Genomic DNA, 21,107 nt, shown 5'->3' with positions numbered 1-21,107 from the left:
TTAATCAATATATTGTATTTTTTATTTTTTTTCTATTATCTTGTTTGTATTAATTCATTTATTATATCATTAGATATTTGTTTCAAATATATTTTAAAATATTATAATTGATTAATTTTGCAACATACCCTTTTTGGTTATTTAACATTCTCATCAGCTAGTTTGGTCCAAACATAATTTATTTATCAGTTAACTTATCAACTAGTTTGACAAACACAACCTTAATAAATACATCATAGTTTTAAAGCAAAATTCATACTTCATAGGTGAAAACTTGATTTATTGGCATTTTGGTTCCACTATTGAAAATTTCACTAAACCTTAAGGACCTAAGTTGGAGTTTACTCTATATTTAAATTAATTAAAAAAATTGTACATATTTTCATATAAATTATAAGGATTCTTTTAAAATAATTATTTTTTAATAAATTCACTTTTTTAATTTTTATGGTACATTTTAAAATAAGTTTTGGTACATATTCTACTACAACTATAACCCTCTTAAGCTATATTTGTATCAATTGTAATATATTAGTTTATATAAATAAAAATATAAATGATATAAATTTAAAATGATGAAACTGCACATTTTTTTAAAAATATATGAAAAAGTAATAGGGGTCGTTTACAACATTTCTAATCGGGTAAGCGCTTACCAAGTCACTTTTTTTTACCAGATGGGTATGGCAATGATCAATAATCTTATCTGGTAAGAGGGAAAGCAAAGACCGAGAGTCTTACCCAGTAAGTGACTGGGACAAATTTTACCATGGTTAACGCTTACCGGGTAAATTGTTACATACAATGTCGTTTGGTAGACTATAATCTTATCCGGTAAGTAAGCAATATAGTTGAATTTTAGACAGCTTTTTTTTATCATAATAACAATATGTCGAGGTTTTTAAGCTGTTTAAATTATCGATAATGTAACATAAAATATGTGAAAAAAAGTTGAGTGTGGATGCTTATCAGTTATCAATTTACCGTGTTTTAATTTGATAACCATATCATTTAATAATTAGTACTTAAAATATTTTTAATTTATGTTATTAAAGTATCTCTAACGATAATGCTAAACATGAATTTTGGAGATTTTGAACGTTTTTACTTCTGCGGATTAGGATTGTCAATGAACCAGACATTCACTGAACTGTAACATCCTCATTTTCATCATGAATTGTGTTACATCATTTAAATAACAATAAATAACTCCAAAATATAGCGGCTAATAAAACCTTATTACAACATAAGTCTTACAATAATTTAACCGTAATCAATATCTCAAAACTAACTTGTCCCATACCAGGTTTACATTACATATAAATTCAATTAAAATACCAAGCATTCCATAAATCCTAACTTGAATAATGTAGCTTTCTTTCCTACGCAAAACATTTGCCCTTGTTCGTTCTTGAACTTCCAGCTCATGAGATGCATACTAATAACTAGTTTTATAAAGTTTAGTGAGTTCATGGTTTTTTTGCACAATCATACATATCTCATCGTGCATAAAATAAACAATACCCCCAAATAAAATAATATGTACTTTTGTTTCAAACCCTTTTTAATAATAATGATATCTCTTAATTTTTCGTTGGGTTAAGGTCTTACCATCATCGCCACTTGTCCGGGTTACATGGCTATCCCTTATCCGATCACCCATCCCTAGGTTGTGTCATCTCTTATAAATTTTGACCATTTCCCATACCCGACAAAAATATCAACCCGTTTATACACATGCTAATTAATGTTTAAAAACACGTAAACAAATAGCATGCAACCCACAATAATAATTCAAATACATGTAATAAACCCATAAACATGTACATACAATAAATAACGTAATGCTCAAATAATTTGTACATAAGCATGCATTTCAATTAAAGTCTCGTCATTAATAGTTCTGCTTAGCTAAACCTCGTTCCTAGGGGTGAGCATAGGCGGGTACCCGCCCTTTTTGACAGGAACCGAAACCGGAACCGGAACCGGCGGTTCTTGAAATATTGGAACCGGAACCGGTTAGAGCGGTTCTTAAATTTTTGGCCTAAAATATTAAAATTTTGTTATTTAGAAATAAAAAATAAAACGTTGCCAAAACACTAAATAAATAAGCAAGAATACAAATTATATATAATAATGGTTACAAATATTGTTTAACGATTTACAAACCATAATAGACTAATAGAAAATGTTCAAAGTTTAACGATTACATACTATAATGATATTTCAAAGTTTAACGATTACATACTATGAATCCAAGTGAACACATAATTTTAAAAAATACGAATTATTCTATATGAAGAATTTAGATGAAAAATGAAGATGACGGCGTGCTTTCAAGATGTAAACCTAATATAAATTTGGTATTAAAAAATAATTATTATTATTTTATTTAAAAATACCGGGTACCCGGCGGGTAACGGTTCCGAAAAATTGAGAACCGGAACCATTCTCAATCGGTTCCGTATTTTAGGAACCGGAACCGGAACTACTCATATCGGTTCCGGTTTCGGAACTGGCGGTTCCAAGGCGGTTCCGGTTCCATAGCCGAATACCCGGTTCCGCTGCTCACACCCTACTCGTTCCTGAGTAGTATCTTATAACATATAACTATATTTCCATAATAGAGTATTGACTTTTCCCAAAAAATCAACCCGGAAGTCGAATGGGTCAACCCTTGGGTTGGCATGGTCAACGGGTCAATCTTAAGCATTTATCGTCGCTCTGTACTCCCTCCCCAATGGAATTTTTCACATCCAAAATAAATTATGACGTATTAAACCCAACATTTATATATATATGATTCTCGTTATAAAAACGTCCGAGCCCACAATTATCTAGTCACAATTCCCGAATTAAGTTATTAATTTTTTTCTTACAACTTAAATATGGAAATCCAATTAATTAATATTTTTTACATTAATGTCCAAATATTGACCAACTTAATTGAAACATTCCGATTAATCCAAGTAAATACCGATTTTATCAAAACAACTTGAGTCTAACCAAACTCGACCGACACAAGTCATGCACGACCCAACCTGGTCTAGCGTCGGCCGGCTCAACTCGACGTCCGACCCAACCTGGTCGCACCCTTGGTCTTGGTGCAGCTATCGTGAACGACCTTCGTTTGAGGTTGTTTTTCACCAAAATTTTTACAAAATCTTATATACACTAATAATTCCAACACGTACCCAAAATTTACAGTCCCTAAGGTTCAATATTAAACTCGTATTTTGAGTTTTTGTACCCGAATCTCGTTGAGCCGCCGCCACAATAGCTTATAGCCTAAACCCGCCCGACGTACAGGCCACCATAGTCGACGAGACTTGTACCAACAGAAAGGTGATTGAAAAACGAAGCCAACCATATATTGTACATCAATTTTGGTTGAGTGTTTTACCTCCTATCTTCGTTTTTGTGTGAAATGACCCTATGCCGCTCCAAACTCGATATCTCTCTCGTTTCTTGATGAAATCCCGAAATTCCGAAGTCGTTTACTCCTTACACCTTTAGGAACGTCTCCACAAAAATTCAACCAAAATTTTCAATTTAGATGGCGTCAAGCCGTCTCTATAATAAGAAAAATGTGATTTGGGAACTGATTTCCCAAATCTCAATCATTGCCAAATTAATTTTATACTTTTGGCGGAACTAGTTCCTTTTGTTTTTCTTTTTGCATTTTCATCCCAAGTCAATAAAATACAAAATGTTTTATTTCATTTTTTATTAATTTTATTTATTGCAATAAAATTATATTTTTTAGTATCGTCGATTTAATTTTGTATGTCGTTTACTCTTTAAATATTAACCCTCAACATTTATTTATTTTACAAATCATAAATTTTAGAGTGTTACAACTGAACCGCTCGTGAACAATTTGACGAGAAGTTTGTTTGTTTAATAAATGAACGAGCACAAACACATTTATTTGTTCGTTTAGTTACCTGGACGAACATGAATTATGGTCATGTTTGTTCATATACATTTGTTTATATTATGAACTAATATGTAAAAATATTAATTAAATTAAGTTTATATAATTCTTTTTATCCCTTCTAAGTTTATCCAGTTTTTTAGTTTGTTATATTATTTATGGGGAACAAAATGATGAGTAATCGTGGTTGTTTTTTGTTCATTTGTGTTCGTTAATGTTCATTCATTTAGGTTGTTTGATAGTTGCTGAATGGTTTGATACAAAATGATTAATAGACTATCATATGATATAGTGTAAAATAAACTATAATTGTTTACAATGAAATTAGGGTGCTAAATGGTTAAGGGAGGTCCATGATGCAAAATCATTCAAAATATTTTAGAATCATTAAGCGGCAAAAAAAATGTTGTCAGACAAGATTCACCTCTTAACGATTCAGATGTTGTCTCTTGTTTGGCAATTGCTAAATGATTTAGTTCATAATGATTAAGTGGTCAAAATGATTAAGAGACTCTCAGATATAGTGCAAAATGAAATATAACTGTTTGGTAATTGTGTACAATGAAATTAGGACTCTTAATGGTTAAGGAAGATCCATGATACAAAATCATTAAGCGGATTTTAGAACCATTAAGAGACATTTTTTTTTTTTGTCAAACAAGATTCACTTTTAATGGAACTATTAATAGGTAAACAAACAACCCTTTAGCATCTTAACAAACAAACACATTTTCTTAATAGTAAACTATTAAGAAGTAAACAAACAACCATTAGCATCTTAACAAACAAACACATTTTCTTAACGACTGAACATAAACACAAAAATATCATACGTTTAGCGTTCGTATTAAAAAAATCATACGTTTAGCGTTCGTATTCATTTATTTCTTTGGTTAAATTAAACGAATGAGTACAAATAAACCTCTGTTCGTTCGATTATTTTACAATCCTAAGAGACTGTTTGGTAGTTGCTGAATGGTTTAATGTAAAATGATTATGAGACTTTTATGATGTAGTGTAATATGAAATATAATTTTTTTGTAATTGTTCAAAATGAATTTAGAGCGCTGAATGGTTAAGAGAGGCTAAAATACAAAATCATTTAGAGGGTTTTAAAATCATTAAGAGACATTTTTTTACCAAACAAAATTCATTTTTAAACAAACAATATCTAAAAAAAAATATTTTCTGCTTTTATTTGTATCGGAATTATAGTTCATGAAAAAAAAGAGACTGTTTGATGAAATCTGTGGGTGGTGTGACGTGGTGTACGGCTGAAAACAAGTCACGTGCTTGCTGGCTTGCCTTCGGGTCCTGTCACGTGATTACCTTATTTTTATAAAAACACTCCTATTTTTATCCACACTTTGTAAAGTTTAATGATGTTTAAGATTAAATTAATTCAAATGATTCATTAACGTACAATAAAACAACTAAATTTATTATATTCATCAACAATAATGTTATGTGAAAAACGGAGAAGATAGTTTCGTAAGTTTTACAATAGGTAGTAAATGAGTTCATATGTGAAAATGTATGATTTACATATGAACTAATTAACCGATTCACACATGAATTAATTAAGTGTTTCACATATAAACTCGTGGGTTCATATGTGAATGACATGTGGTCATATATGAACATGTTTGTCGTCTATGTGTAAAAGTTACGAAACTGTCCATCTATTTTCCGCATACCCATGCGATAAACTATCTAGTGTTTCATGCTCAAAGTCGTAAATGTTGACCAGATGAAGGGTATGATCACTTATTTACTTCTCAAATATTTATCATTTATCAAGTGAACATTTTCCCTAAGTCGATAAATATAAAAATAGATGTGCATATAATCTTCGACATTCTCTTTTGCAGTTCCATCAAACAATCGAAGTTGAATACAGATGTATACATGTTCGGTCCTAGAAAAACCAGTCATTTCAGTTAAAGCTGGGCAAAAAAGACCAGATCAGGCCTTAATCGATCTTTAACATATAAAATTTAAGATCAATCCATACTATCTTAACTGATCATTTTAAGATTTAAAAAGATAACAAATACATATATAAAAGATTGAAATGCACAATAATTTTAAAAAAATTCTTCAAGTTTTCATTTAACTGTAAACTAATTAACATAAATAAATGTAATTAAATACTTATTTGTTTTTTATTGCTACGATGTAAAGGGCTTGACATGAATGACCACGTAAAGAAGTCAATCAATTTGCAAGAACAGCCATAAGATTACAGAGTAAAGTCACATGTGATATAAAACGTCAAAAAACACGCAAACGGCTTATTCTACGCGACCAAGGCCACAGGAAAAAAAGTCACTTGCGGGTATGACCAGTCAATGCGACATGTTTTGTATCACTTGTGATTACGAGTTTGTATCACAGGTGGTTACATGTGACGTGGTCTTTCTTCACACTTCTTGTAAATTATCAGTCTTTGAATATGTGGCTGGAGTTGGGGATCATTTAGTCATGTATAGATGAAGCTGACCACATGGATTAATCTGTCTATATAAATTGAAATTGTTTTTCTCATGTACTTTATCATTCTATTCATTTGATAGTTTTTTATTGCAAAAAAGTAGTCGGACCTGTCAAGGATGATATAATTTGATGAGGTTATGATGTTTAATCTATTAAAAAAGTGACACCCATCATTCAAACAAAACCATATTGTAGCATATCACCAAGGACTTGATCGTTTGACTTGGATGAACACAAAAACCTCAAAAATCCCAATTTTAGTCTGCCCCAAAAACAGACGATTCCAAACTAAAACCATCGTAGAGTGAGACTGCGTGCAAATACGTCTATCACTCTTAACGTAATCAAGAAATCACAATCAGAGGCTGTTTCGATCAATCGAAGAGTGTTTCGCAAAGATATCCTAAAGGTATATGCTCTACCCTTTGATCAACTACTGTTTTCTTATTGATTTATTTGAATTACGGCAGTTCCAGATCTGGGGTTTTTAGAATCGAGAAGGTTCTTGATGCGATCTTCTTAATTCCATTTCGCATTCTCGTGTCCCCTTTGCTTACCAAGCTAACCGTTTTGATTTTTTAGCTTACGGGCACCTGTTTGTACAAATTAACCACTGAAAGTATGAAAATTTAGGTATTGGTGAAACTATTCATCCATAATTAGAAAGTGTGTATACGATGTTGAGCCCTAATTTTGATAATAGTCATGTTAATTATTTCGGTTGCTTGGTAATGGGTGGAAGCCAGCTCGATTGTGGGAGTTGATAGGTTTTATGCACATTTCTTTTTGGTAGAAAGAGAAAAAAGATGTAAATTGGTGTTTGATTCATCTGAAGCCTGCTGAACTTTCTTTTTATGAAATTGCATTCTAGCCCTAAAACTGTTACCTCATTGCAGTGTGGAACCAAACTGTCTGTTAATGATACACTTGAGCAAATGCAAGTTTATCAATAAATTTGTTTGTGCGCCACTTTTAGCAGCTGAGTTTGTTCTTTAAAACTTGGTCATGTTTTAACTTGCTAGAATTTTTGAAAGCTAAAGATGAATGATCAAGTTTCGCGAGTCATCAATTTAATTAATTTTGTTTCTAATTAATCTTACCCTAATCTTTCCTACATCATCAAGTTATGAAGGGACAAAGGGGCAACTAAAGGTAACGCTGAGAATATTCAAGTATACTCACAGCTTAATGAGCTTAGTGGTCTGTGCGGCTTATTCACTCAGCCATATAGGAGTGTTTCTTACAGCTTTATTGTTAAGCCATGAAGCTGGAATGGTAGATGGAATAAGGCAGGACCCCTCATTTGTCCCTGTTAAGCCCACCTCAAAAAAATTAATACCATAAATGCCCACAAAAAAAAAAAAAAAATTCAACCTTCTCTCTTAGCCTCCCTCAAACCTATTGGTCTCCCGTCCCTCATATAGACAAATTTATCCTGGCAAACAACTTAACCATACAGGAACTAATGGGAAAAAAGTAACAGCCCCTTAGAGCACCATTAATTCAATATATCATCTAACTAGGGATGAGAGGTTAAGCATCATTATATTACTAAAGATGACATGTCAAAAGTTAACGGAGCTCGCCCTTTTTTTAATCTATAGGTCTGTTGTAGAAGGATACACGTACATGGTGCATGTGTATATTAGAAAACTTTATAATTCGGTCCATTTGTAATAATAACAAAAAGGCACGCCTCAAGTTTGGGTTGATCTTTTTTTATATTCATAGGCACACTCCTATATTAAATACAAGATGTAAATTGGTTGATGTAGGATCAATTGGCAAGCACAATTGTAATATAGATTTAACAGAGATAATACATTAAATGCATATAATGTTGTTTCAACTGATAGTATTGTGCAATTTGTATCTTTTTAATATGTCGACTGTTTTTATTCAGTCATGTTTCTGTATTTTTGCTTAGATCAATGTTAGTTTGTTATTGATTTATTTTATCTTTTTGAAGGTTCTTAGCTCATTGAACTCTTCTTGTAGTATCTCAAGTTGGTAATACAGTCTTTCTCTTGTGGGGATTGGACCTATCATCTCCAACATTGTTCATCAAATCTGAGCAGTTGTAACTTTTACCACCGAAGTTTTATTTCTGTATTGACAGAATTTATGGTCATGTATAAACGGTCTAGTTGTTGCCATGGTTGTTCATAAGCAGGCTACCATAGTACCAGCAACACAGAGTTAATCAAGCCTGTGCAATTGTAGTTGGTCTCTAATAACACTCCATCTCGTTCGATACAGTTTATAGCTCATGAATAAACTGTATCGTTGGCGCTATGGTCATCTATAAGCAGATATTCTATTTGATCTTGTAGGTCTGAGAGTGAGTTACCCCCATTTCATTCAGTTTTCATGGTATTTTGAAATCAAGATTTGTCACCATTAATTTTTAGTTTTGAAAGAGGCCAATATAGATAGTTTGTATGATGGAACCATCAAAACCCGACAACTATGTTCAGTACAACTCAGTCCAATCTGAGAATAGCGACTCTGCACCTTCATCGCAGAGCTTCCTAAATGCAAACACTAGACCTGCTTCAGTAAAACCCGTGTTGAATTATTCCATCCGGACAGGTGAAGAGTTTGCCCTAGAATTTATACGGGATCGGGTGAATCCTAGGATGCCATTCGTTCCATATCCTGCAGGGGATTCTAATCTAACGACAGGCTACATGGAACTGAAGGGTATTTTAGGCATCAGTCATACTGGGTCCGAGAGTGGGTCTGATATTTCCATGCTCAATATTGTAGAACGAGGTTCAAAGGATCACGAGCATAATTCTTCTCTATATGAAGGCACAAGTAACTTTGGATCTGTGTCATCAATGCCTCAACCGTCATCAGAATTTAACAGTACACGGCCAGTTGTTCATGGTTATTCTTCTTCCGGTGCATCTGATGGTTCATCAAAGATTAAGATCCTCTGTAGTTTTGGTGGTAAAATATTACCTCGTCCAAGTGACGGGAAGCTCAGATACGTTGGAGGAGAAACACGAATCATCCGTATAAGAAGGGATATCTTTTGGCAAGAGTTACGACAGAAGATGATAGAAATCTATATTGAAACTTATGCAATCAAGTATCAGCTTCCCGGGGAGGACCTTGATGCTTTAGTTTCCGTCTCTTCTGATGAGGATTTGCAGAATATGATGGAGGAGTGTCATGTACTAGGTATAGGAGAAGGGTCAAAGAAGCTTCGGTTGTTTCTATTTTCTCTGAGTGACTTGGATGATGCCCATTTTGGTCATGCCAACTCCAGTGGTGATTCTGAATTTCAATTTGTAGTTGCCGTAAATGGGATGGACATGGGATCAAGAAGAGAATCGGGTATGGATGGTCTGATGAGATCTTCAGCAAATAATCTAAGTGAGCTCGATGGACAAACCGTTGAGAGGAACATCAGTAGAGCTGCAACTGACTTTGTTGGAGGCAACGCACCACTTTCAACCGATCTCCATGTTTCATCATCAGTGCCAGCATCTTCTCCTGCTATGCTACCAAACTCTTCCAATGCTTATGGAAACCGTAACCAGATTCATCAAGTGTTGCCAGTGCATCACGGAGAAGCCAATCTAAATATCCAACACCATGCCTCTGTATCTCGTCCTACAGGTGACAAACCTCCTGCTGAAACTTCTGTTCCACTGAATACTGATGGGCTCGTGGACCGTCAAGGAGGATTTACTGACGGGTATCCATCTAGGACCATGGTCGTGCAAAACCGACAGCCACAAAAGGAGGAAAAACCGAAGGGCGATAGCTCTGTTAAGCAAGAAGTTAAACAAGCGAATATTAGATCTCCAAGAGATGAGGCAGCATCAGGTGCCCTACCTTCAGGGGAAGGAAAGCTTCCTCCAAAACCGAAAATGAACGAGGAGAGGCATCAGGACCAAATACAGGTCTCTCCTCCCCTCAATGTTGCTAGCATGGCAAAAGTTGTTGCATCTAACGACAACGATTCATGCACATCTAGCATCGCCTTGGCTCCTGATAACTCAGGGTCTGATCTTATTGATTTGAGTTACCTCGAGCCTCCGGTACCACCTCCCCGGGTTTATCATTCCGAGAGAATTCCACGGGGACAGGGAGAGTATAATAGGTTGACCAAGTCAGACGATTCACTCGGTTCTCAATTTCTTGTTACCCATTTACAATCTGATGTTGAATCACAGGATTTCATCTCAGAATCAGTTGGAAGTTTACACACAGAAGATCTACCTCCTCAAAACGAGCTGCCTCCCATTTCAATGGGAAAGCCGTCACATACAAATTCTCAAATCACCTATGGCGGTAATGGGAAGTCAAAAGAGGCACCACATGAATCTGTGGAAGATCATGCTGTCAACAACGATCAGGTTCAGAATGCGAGTAATGTATCAGATGCTACCATGATCAGTGATAAGAAAGTTAAGTTTGATAAACCTGCAGAAACTGGATCACACTTGATGCACCAGCAGAAACAGACGACTAGTGATTTTACTGCTAGTGGTGCTCAGGTGCATGCTCAATCGTCGGCTCCCAGTGCTTCCCGGCCAGAGCAAGGAGACATTCTTATCGATCTCAATGACCGTTTTCCCCGTGATTTTCTCTCTGATGTATTCACAAGAGCGATGGCTGAAGATTCACCTGGTATTGGTGTCCTGCCACAAGATGGAGCTGGATTGAGCTTGAACATTGCAAATCATGAACCTAAGCACTGGTCATTTTTTCAGAAATTAGCAAGGGGTGAGTTCCGGCAGAAGGATGTTTCTCTTATTGACCAGGATCATCTTGCTTTTTTATCTGGACTTCAGAATATTGAAGAAGAAGCCTCTGCTGTCTATAATGTTGCAAAGTTTAAAAATGATGTTTCTGGAAGTCAGTTGGATTCCCAAAACACTATCATTGAAGATGAAGAAAAAGAAATAACTGGGTCAGAGTCCACATCTATGCAACCACATTATAATCCTTCACATATGAAAAGCAGTGAGGGTATGCAGTTTGGTGATCTGGCTGAAAACTTGAGAATGCCAGACTCAGAGTATGAGGTACTTTGTTTTAATCATTGCTAGTTTACATCAAATCTTTTTTACTGAACTACGATGGCCTTCACAGTGTATCATTTGCTCAATTTGATGCCTGTAGGTTGAGACGAGGAATGACGGGTTACCTTCTATTGATCTTTCTCTTGGTGATCTTGATATCAGTTCTTTGCAGGTATAATGATACTATCAAGCTTTTGGTATGAATTGTATTATCCATGTATAGAAATATGGGACATCCTATGATAGATGAATGCACTTTTGCTTTTACATTCTGATCATCATGAGCTTTGGTTTCTTTGAAGAGATAATGTATATCATGCATTGAATAAGTTTTTCTATCATATTCTTTCAGAGTAATGGTTTAAAAATTGTAGTTGTCACTGGGTTTCCTTAATATAAGCGGCAGTCAGCTGTTCCAGTTCATAGCAGGGCTTTATTGAGAGTTGTGGAAATCTATTGTTCTAAAATCTTCTTGTTGACCCAATGGGAAATGGAACAGATATCTTCACTACAAATGATGTGTTTGTAATGTGTAGATATTTGTGGGGTGCATGTGACACTAAAAACTTAAAAAATTGGAACTTTTTGAAGTTCAAATTGACCATCATCTCGAGCAGATTTTGTACTGATTCATTTGTATCATTGTATGGATCACGATCAGTTTGTCTTGTGTGTGTGTGTATATATATCTTTTATCGCATGCTCTTATGTGCATATTTTCTTGCTCAAAAATGAAGCATGCGCAAATATATCACGAACTTCTGGTGCATATCAAAGTCAGTCAAGTGAGATCTGTTGTATTGTCAACGCTTAAGGGTTACGAAAGATTAATGTCACTCTATCTGGTTTCTAGTGACTTAAAGTTTCTGCTTCTTGCTACAGATCATACGAAATGAAGATCTTGAAGAATTAAGGGAACTTGGTTCTGGTACTTTCGGTACCGTGTACCATGGAAAATGGAGGGGAACTGATGTCGCAATTAAGCGCATCAAGAAGAGCTGCTTTGCAGGCCGTTCATCTGAGCAAGAAAGATTGGTAAGATCATTAAATCTGTTGCTGGATTCTGTTTGAAGTCACAACTCAATGAGCAAGTGAATGACAGTTCTAGAGGAAGTTAGATATAAAAGCTACTTGTAATGGTTAAAGTCACAACCCCATTTTGTATTACCTTCTTTTTTTTCCGGTACACCTTTTATCTAACCCTTGATTTGTTTTCTCCCTTTGATCACATACCAAAGTGAGTCTGTTGGTGTAAGTCTCTTATTTGTCATCTTGACATGATGTTCTTATTCTAGACCATAGAGTTCTGGCGCGAAGCTGATATTCTCTCAAAGCTTCACCATCCGAATGTAATGGCATTTTATGGTGTGGTACAAGACGGGCCTGATGGAACGTTAGCTACTGTCACAGAGTTCATGGTTGATGGCTCACTAAGGCATGTCTTACTTCGCAAAGATAGGTAATAGTTCCACCTGTAATGTATTATGATTGCATCTTTTAGTTCTGTAAGGGCTGTTTGGTTGGTTTTCCATGAAGTTATGTATGGATAAAGTTGTCTGTGTGGATTTGTCTGTATGAGTTGGGAATGTTTTTGTTTGGGAGGGTTTTCTCATAGATGGAAGGGACGCGTTTTCTAATTGGGAGGAGCAGGTTTGGAAAAAAACTTGGCTTTCTGCATAAAGCCCCTCCCCTCTTAAAAGCTTACTGAATAAGTCACTTTTTATATCATTAAGCCACTAACAAATAGTCATGTATAGCTGGCCAAATAAGCCATGAGTTCCATTAAGCTTATTTAGCTGCTAACAAACAGGTCCTAAGTTCTATATTATTTTATCTAACAAAAAACTACATATTTCAAATAGGTGTATTATCAACTTCAGTATAAACATCTCTGTTTGATGACTTGTCTGCTTGCTCCTTCACTATGTGATTTTTAGGCATCTTGATCACCGCAAGAGGCTTATAATTGCAATGGATGCGGCCTTCGGGATGGAGTATTTACACTCCAAGAACATTGTACACTTCGATCTGAAGTGTGACAATTTGCTTGTGAACATGAAGGATTCTTCACGCCCTATATGCAAGGTTATCACTTGAAATATCATGTCCTATTTCTTACTTGATACATGTCTAGGGCCATGGTTTAAAACATCGTTCGAGGCTTACGCCTCTTGGACCCTGGACGAGGCTTACGCCTTGGTTTAGTGAGGCAATTCGGTGAGGCGTGAGGCATTGTCGAGGCGTACTCCTTAGATGATATGCTTTTGTAATGGTTTTACTTCTCTTTATAGTATAAGTAAAAATAAAAAATCAAAGCCCAATGGCCCCAATGTGTACTTTTAATATTTTAAAACCCAAAAGCTAGTACTTTCTTCCCTCAATCAAAAAGTGTGGTTTGACCCTTCCCCTTCCTCTAAGCAACCACTTTTTCCACGCCCTCTCAGCCTATATCATGATTTCACTATTTCCTCTTTCAAGAACCACATAACCAGTGCCCTTAGTGATTTAGTATTATATATGTATATAAATGTATATATATATATTTGTGTAGTATACATATACATATGGTTATATATATATTTCTGCCTCGGGGGTTACGCCTCGTACCCCCTTGAGGCTTACACCTCGGACCCCCTCGAGGCTTACGCCTAGCCTCGTTGAAGGAAAATGCCTCAAGGCCTAATTTCGCCTTTTAAAACCCTGGCTAGGGCACACAACCCAAGTTTTGGGCAATATCTTTACCTGATTCAAGTTTTTATACTATTCAATAACATTTTAACTCCATGCTTTTGCAGGTAGGTGACTTTGGACTGTCAAAAATCAAGCGGAATACTTTGGTTTCAGGTGGAGTTAGGGGAACCCTGCCATGGATGGCGCCAGAGCTACTGAATGGTGGCAGCAATAAAGTTTCTGAGAAGGTAAAGGTGTCCTTTACTTCATTTGCATATGTTATGTAACATTTGATTCTTTCTTTTTCATTTTTTTTTGTCTTGATGTTCTACACTTGTTTTATTTTGCAATGCAATAGGTTGATGTTTTCTCCTTTGGGATCGTGTTATGGGAGATCCTTACTCGCGAGGAGCCATACGCAAATATGCACTATGGCGCCATCATAGGTGTGCTTTGGGTGATTTCTTGCCATTCTTTTAGCTTGAGTTGTTTATCTGTGTCACTTTAGATGATATCTATCACTCCCTCCATCCCAAAATAAGTGCCCACATTTCTATTTATGTTTGTCCCAAAATAAGTGGGAGTAGTTGACTTGATAGGTTAGGATTGTTATCAACTTAATAAGCTTAATGGTACTCCCAACCAATTCAGTCACACATACATGATTGATTGGTAGTGACTTAATGATATAGAAAGTGGCTTATTCAGTAAGCTTCTAGGGGGAGCTTTTTGCAGCAAGCCAAGTTTTTTCCAAGCCTGTCCTTCCCAATTAAAAAGCACACTCCTTCCATCTATGAAAACCCTCGCAAACAAAAACCTTCCCGATCTATACAGATAGATTAATCCACACAAACAACTTTATCTATACGGTACTTAATGGAAAACCAACTAAACAACCCCTTAGTATCAGATATAACCACTCAGCCAAAACATTATTGATGTACTTCATGCAACTAATTGAAATTAGATAATTAAACATATTTTATATGTTGGAAATCAAATCAAGAAGAACCAGGAAACAAACTGAAGATCGATGCAAAAGAACTACAAAAATTGCACACTGATTTTGGAACTTTTCTGGGTATGCTTCAAAAACGAGAAAACGATCACATTAAAACTAGAAGAAATAAATCCTTCTTTTACTCTCTAAGGAAACTGAAAATGCAAACTACTGTTAATAAACTAAGAAAATGTAAAACAGTTGTGTGTACGTGCAACGTGCATCGTGCACCACCACTTCTTCCTATTCTAATGCAACTAAAAACCCATGATTTTCGAACTGACTAAGTCAACGATGACTGGGTCAGAATTACTTCCAATACTATCCCCACTCCCATAGAAAAAGGTAAGAAATGGAACGATGGAAATCTCAAGGTTTAATACCGACTTCCCAAATTTGAGCTTATACATCTTTACATATGGAAGTGGGTTTCTTTGATTTCTTGTGCTAAAGAAAAGTTTAATTGTCGAACGTTTCCCTCTATTGCAGGAGGCATTGTGAATAACTCACTTAGACCCACCATTCCAAGTGATTGTGATCCCGAGTGGAGAAGGCTGATGGAGCAATGTTGGTCCCCTGATCCCGTGGTTAGGCCATCCTTCACTGAAATAACTAATCAATTATTGGTAATGTCTGCAGCCTGCCAAAGTAAAGGGCATGCTCATAAAGCGTCTTAATTTGCTTTGTTACTGTTTCTCTTCAAACAATCATATATACAAACAGGGTATACTTTATCATGCATAAACCCAGATTATTATCGACTTATTGTATTTGTATCCAATTGAAAAGAATATATGAATATTTGATTATATACATGTCAAGTGGACAAATTTTTTGTGCAAGGACCGGAGAAATGTTAAATCATCACGTTCAGGTTGTTTGAATGGATAGATTCTAATGATTAGACGTGGGATCGTGTGAGAATAATAGTTATGGTGAGAATGGTGAGAACACTTTTGAGCCTTTACATGAGTTGGCTTCTTAATCCAACTTCATTTTTTCTTCAATTACTTTCAGTACCTTTAACTACATTCATCTACCTTTATCTTCACATCTATTTTCACTTTTAGTTACTTTCATGAGCTTTTATACATTAAAGCTGTCTGTATAGGTTAGAAATTTTTTGTTTGGGAGAGCTTTTTAATAGATGAAATGAGCATGTATTTAAGTATTTTAAATAGGAGGGACATGTTTGGAAAAAACTTAGCTATCTGCGTAAACCTCCCCCTAGAAGTTTACCGGATAAGTCGCTTTCTATATCATTAAGCCACTACCAGACAGTCGTGTGTATAGCTGATCGAGTAAGTTGGGAGACCCATTAAGCTCATTAAGCTGCTAACAAACAGGCCCAAAGTGAACAACATAAATAATAATCTTATAGAAACTTTGAACTACAATAGATTTGGTGCAATTACAAGATCTAAGCTAGCTCTGTATTTGTTTTGTATAGCACAGGGGTCATCAATTAATTAGATTGAGACTCCCTTGACTTTATTAAGTAATTAATTAATCTTTAATACATAAAAATATAGAGTAATTTGTCCACTAAAGAAAAAATGGTGGTGGGAGTCGGTCGAAACTAGGAGGAGCGGGGAAGATCATTTCTTTTTGGTAACCGTGAGTGGCCGGGACATTCGTGCACCTCGACTCATCTCATGGGGCCCAGAAGATAGCAACTAGGAAAATCCTCAGTGGCCTTGAAGAGATACGAACTGGCAGCCTATGGGGGCTAGGAGGGGGACGGAGAGCTAGGTTGCCAAGTGGAGGCAAGCATTATAGGTCTCCCTTTCCAACCAAGCAACACATGCCCTTTCTGATCATTCCCCACTGTATATCCATCACAACCGCTCACACTCTTCATGGCGGTTGCTTGCCGCTCCTTCACTCCGGCCACCACCTGAAACCCTGCTCTCCCTAGCTGCCGCCGCCATTGATCAGCTCTCTCATGCCTCTCCACCCTCTCTGTTCCCTCATACGCCACTATGTTTCTTATCTCCTCCGCAAAGTGGTTCCTCTCGATCTTCAGTCTCTCGATGCTGTTTCTGCCCATGCTTGCCTCTAGTGAATCAAATATAGCCGAGTAGTAATGTAACGATTCAAGAAACCTCCCAAGAAAGAACGGCCCGTTATGGTTTGCATCTTGTTCCACCACCGTTAGCAGTGTGGGTCCCAACTTCTTGACTGCCTGGAGTATAGTTTTCAGGGACCCTCTGCTCTCCTTTACATACGTGTGCAAGTGGAGTATGCTGTTTACAAACAACGGTTCTCCTTCTTTCAACCTTAGGTTTTCTTTAGTTAACATGGCTGGCGTGGCTGGTCCAGAAATCAGCCGAAACTCTACTTCAATTCCAAGAGAATTTGCTTCAGCCACTATGGTCTCCTTCATACTCGATTCCAACTCCATCATTTCTCCTCGATCTCCTAAAATTCCAGTGATCCGGATGAGCTTTGGCGACACTCCTCCATCCGTGGTTGAACCTAGGGTTCTTATCAGTGAAGGCCACTGTAACGTGTGTTCCATTCCCAAATCAATAATGTGCAAACAATCCTTCCCTTTTGCTGCTTGAAATATGGCTTCATTTGCTGCAATAAATCCAAATTTTATATATGGTGTGGTTTGATGTAGCAAATGAAAAGCTTCAATCTTTTCTTCTCTTTGGATATCTGTGGGAAGTGTCGCCCTCCCCCAACCATTTGATATTGAGATGGTACCGTTTGCATTCACATTGGTCTGCAAAAGGGATAGTCTCGATTTCAGCCCCATAGCGAAAAAATATGATACTCTTTGTAAAGAATCGCCCAAAGGATTCGCTGAGTACCAAATCTTGGATAGGATTGAATCGGCGAGTTGGGTGTCCCTGCAACCCACTGCCTCTGCACATGCCAAGAGCAAGTGCACCAGTTGAAGCCCATCATCAACACCATTCACCCTCAGACGATCCTGATCTTGATCCTCTATTGTGGATGTTATGAAGGTGGTTGTGCTATTATCGTAGATGGGCTGAATGGAAATATCAGATAATGAAGATGACGACAGTGAAGAAACAAAAGCAGTATCTTCACACGAGCTGCTCATATCAATCAAGTCATACTCTTCTTGGATCAGCATAGGATCATTGGGCATCAAGAAAGAGTTAAGGTCAACATCATGCAAGAATGAGTCAAACAGCTGATCTAGGTGATTCTCCTCGGGTGAAGATGGCAATTCACCGTGGTGAATATGATCAATGTTAAAGAAACTGTCAACAAATTGGTACTCCTCCATGGAATCTACAGAAGTAGCCATACCAGAAGGATAAACCTGATCATCAAAGTGCTGCAACAGCTCCCATGATTCTTCTGCCAAGAGTTGGTGTTGTTCCTCAACACGGGCTGCTTGTGAAAACTGGCGAATTGGTAGTTTTTGATGGATATTGTTGAATGAAAACCCAAAATGGTTGATGGGTTCCATAAAAAGATTGTTTTTTTGGATTTAGGCTTATGTTTAGCAGGTATGCTTGTGAATTACTGAAACTTAAACCTTGAGTTCAAGATTTTTAAGGGTAGTTATCAAGACTTTAGTAAAGGATAGAAACAGGTAATTAGAGATTTGGAATCTAATGCAATGGAACCATATATATATATATATATATATATATATATAGAGGGAGATGGGTTTATAAGTTGATGAAATTCTGCAGGCAGGTAGGCAGGCAGGTATCTTCAAGATTGTCAACACCCACCCGAATACAAGGCAAGTTAGCTAAGTTTAAGGTTTTAGACTATTAAGATATTTCTGTAGCTTGAAATCGTCGAATCTATAATGTAATCATGCGCTAAAAGTTCGGTTATTATACAGGAAAAAAGATTACTTTAATGTTAAACTGTTATGTTGTCTTTGTCTGTTTGCTCAACTAGGCTTTCCCATGCCATATAACTTTCTTTTGGGTAACTGTGGATATTTGGGTCACCTTAGATGTACTGATTAATCCCCTGGGCGACCACGAATGACTTGGAATCATCATAGGTGGACCTCAATGGCCACAATGGGTTTGATAGAGACTGAATTCGAAATTAGAAACTCTCATGTACCTAGTCATTTTGGACCATTTGAGCTTTTCATTTTGTGGGTAATGATGGAAAATGGTTTAACCAAAATCCTATAAATTATTGATTGAAACGAGATGACAAAAAGGTGAGTAGTTACAACTTTTTACCTTTTGATACAGAGGAAAAATCTGTGTACATCTTATCATTTTCAGTTCCTAATTTTTTACAACTGGGTTGGTTTGAAATTTTGGTGTATGAAAGAGATGTGAAGTGTTTGAAATAAAATCTTGTGATAATGACATTGGGTGAGTCGGCCAACAAGCAATGAGACACTATTAGGTGGCCTATGCTTTATTTGAGCTGGTTTTTTTGGTTTTATCTTCCCTTTCTTGTTTGTTATTTCTATTTTAACATTGGTTTAGATTCCTAGTTTAGAAAGAAAAAAAGAATGGTTCTAGAATATTCTTTAATGTTGACAATACAGGTAATCAGATAGTTAAATCAAACAGATCTAGTAGTAAATCGTCTGTAAAAAGATAAGACGGATCTAGCTATTCATCTGTCTTTAGAATTACTACATAGGAGGAAGATTTTATGTATAAGAAATGTTATGATTCTATTCGACAAAAAAAAAATGAATTTGTTATTGATTGAAGGGTGGTATCCCCAATGGCAATAGCATTGTCCAATAGTCATAATATTTGTTTATATATATATATATATATATGTATGGTTGGATTTACGTGAGACCATATTTTTACACTTAAAACTTCACAACAAGATGATATGAAGATAAAATAATCTGAATCTTCACAGCAAAAATATTGTGAATGTTACCTTCATAGTGTTTTGTTGTGAAGTTTCAAGTGTAAAAAGATGATCTTACGGGTCTCATGAAAACAGATTGGTCTTACTTGAGCGTGATTTCAAGTCTCTCTCTCTATATGTGTATATTATGTTATGTAGTTTTCTTCATTAGTATATGCTAATTAAACAATAAAAAGAAAAGGGCATTGGGTAAATCGAAAATGCAACGATTTGTGCAAACCCTTCTTCAAAGAATGAGACAAAACACAACCATAAAGGAATATCGAAAATTTTGTATTAAGCATTGAACTAATTTGTTTCTTCATGGAATTTAAGCTTAGAATTACAATTTTGAATTATAAAATTGTGTTTTAGACTGTATTACACACACATATACACATATCTATATATGATAAGTCTGTGATAGACATTCAACCACCGAATCCCTAATCGATAATCATGCAATCATCAAATCCCTAATTGATTATAGACAACTACATAACCCTAATCAAAGCGTTATAATATGTGATTAAGTTGTGTTGTGATAATCACGTCCAAAACCTGTTACTTACTCAATTCCTTGTTTTCGGTTTACCTAATAGGCCTACTATCACTATATTGTTGTGATAACCACTCGTCGATGATGATAATCACTCCCCAGATGATCGGAATAATCGTCATCGTGTTATTTGAATTTTATTATACCAATTTCCAATTTTACACTTCCACGTCTTTTGTATTTTTTAATATTTATTTGAATATGAGAAATCCTTTAACTTATCTTAAAACGTGATTTATAACATAATGTTCAGCTTAGATATTGTTATCGCATGTATGTGTGTGTGTGTGTATATATATATATATATATATATATATATATGGCAAATCAAAAAAGAACCACAAAAATGTTACTCATGAAACCAATTTTAAAATATTTTTTTACATGATCTTTTTTCATTCATTGCTAAGATTTAAGATACTGCATCACATATACTTATTTCATAATGTGATACTTTTAGATATATTTGTTCCATCATGTGAATATTTTTTATGTTAAGTTTTTAGTTTCATCAAGTGAAACAAAAAAAAATCACATGTAATTTTTTTATAAGTTGAACACAAATAT

General features: G+C 35.7%; 2 protein-coding genes across 5 annotated transcripts; one reads left to right on the top strand and one right to left on the bottom strand.

Moving 5' to 3' along the window:
- The first annotated feature begins 6,628 nt into the window (after positions 1-6,628).
- Positions 6,629-15,985, top strand: LOC112505664. Of its 4 annotated transcripts, none has more exons than XM_025109562.1 (9): positions 6,629-6,842; positions 9,203-11,478; positions 11,576-11,647; positions 12,358-12,510; positions 12,771-12,934; positions 13,413-13,560; positions 14,271-14,393; positions 14,504-14,591; positions 15,635-15,985. In XM_025109562.1, exons 2-9 carry the CDS (start codon positions 9,277-9,279, stop codon positions 15,820-15,822), a joined length of 3,138 nt encoding a protein of 1,045 aa, XP_024965330.1. In that variant the 5' UTR covers positions 6,629-6,842; positions 9,203-9,276; the 3' UTR covers positions 15,823-15,985. The 4 variants fall into 4 exon arrangements, with proteins under 4 accessions (XP_024965330.1, XP_024965329.1, XP_024965328.1 ...); XM_025109561.1 differs by having other exon boundaries at positions 9,026-11,478; XM_025109560.1 differs by having other exon boundaries at positions 8,432-11,478.
- Positions 15,986-16,831: 846 nt separating this feature from the next.
- Positions 16,832-18,742, bottom strand: LOC112505666 (DELLA protein RGL1-like). Its single transcript, XM_025109563.1, has one exon. The coding sequence runs from the start codon at positions 18,594-18,596 to the stop codon at positions 16,875-16,877; it is 1,722 nt and encodes a 573-aa protein (XP_024965331.1). The 5' UTR covers positions 18,597-18,742; the 3' UTR covers positions 16,832-16,874.
- Positions 18,743-21,107: the final 2,365 nt, after the last annotated feature.

This window comes from Cynara cardunculus (assembly GCF_001531365.2).
Source record: "Cynara cardunculus var. scolymus isolate 2C chromosome LG 2, CcrdV1, whole genome shotgun sequence".
NCBI lineage: Eukaryota > Viridiplantae > Streptophyta > Magnoliopsida > Asterales > Asteraceae > Cynara > Cynara cardunculus.
This window is presented reverse-complemented; position numbering and strand designations above follow the sequence as displayed.

Excerpts from the sequence above, each read along its gene's own strand:
- LOC112505666 (XM_025109563.1), bottom strand. The coding sequence starts at position 18,596 with ATGGAACCCATCAACCATTTTGGGTTTTCATTCAACAATATCCATCAA.
- LOC112505664 (XM_025109560.1), top strand. The coding sequence starts at position 8,875 with ATGATGGAACCATCAAAACCCGACAACTATGTTCAGTACAACTCAGTC. Across the intron at positions 11,479-11,575 it reads TGCCAGACTCAGAGTATGAG|GTTGAGACGAGGAATGACGG; the intron begins GTACTTTGTTTT and ends TGATGCCTGTAG. Across the intron at positions 13,561-14,270 it reads CTTCACGCCCTATATGCAAG|GTAGGTGACTTTGGACTGTC; the intron begins GTTATCACTTGA and ends ATGCTTTTGCAG.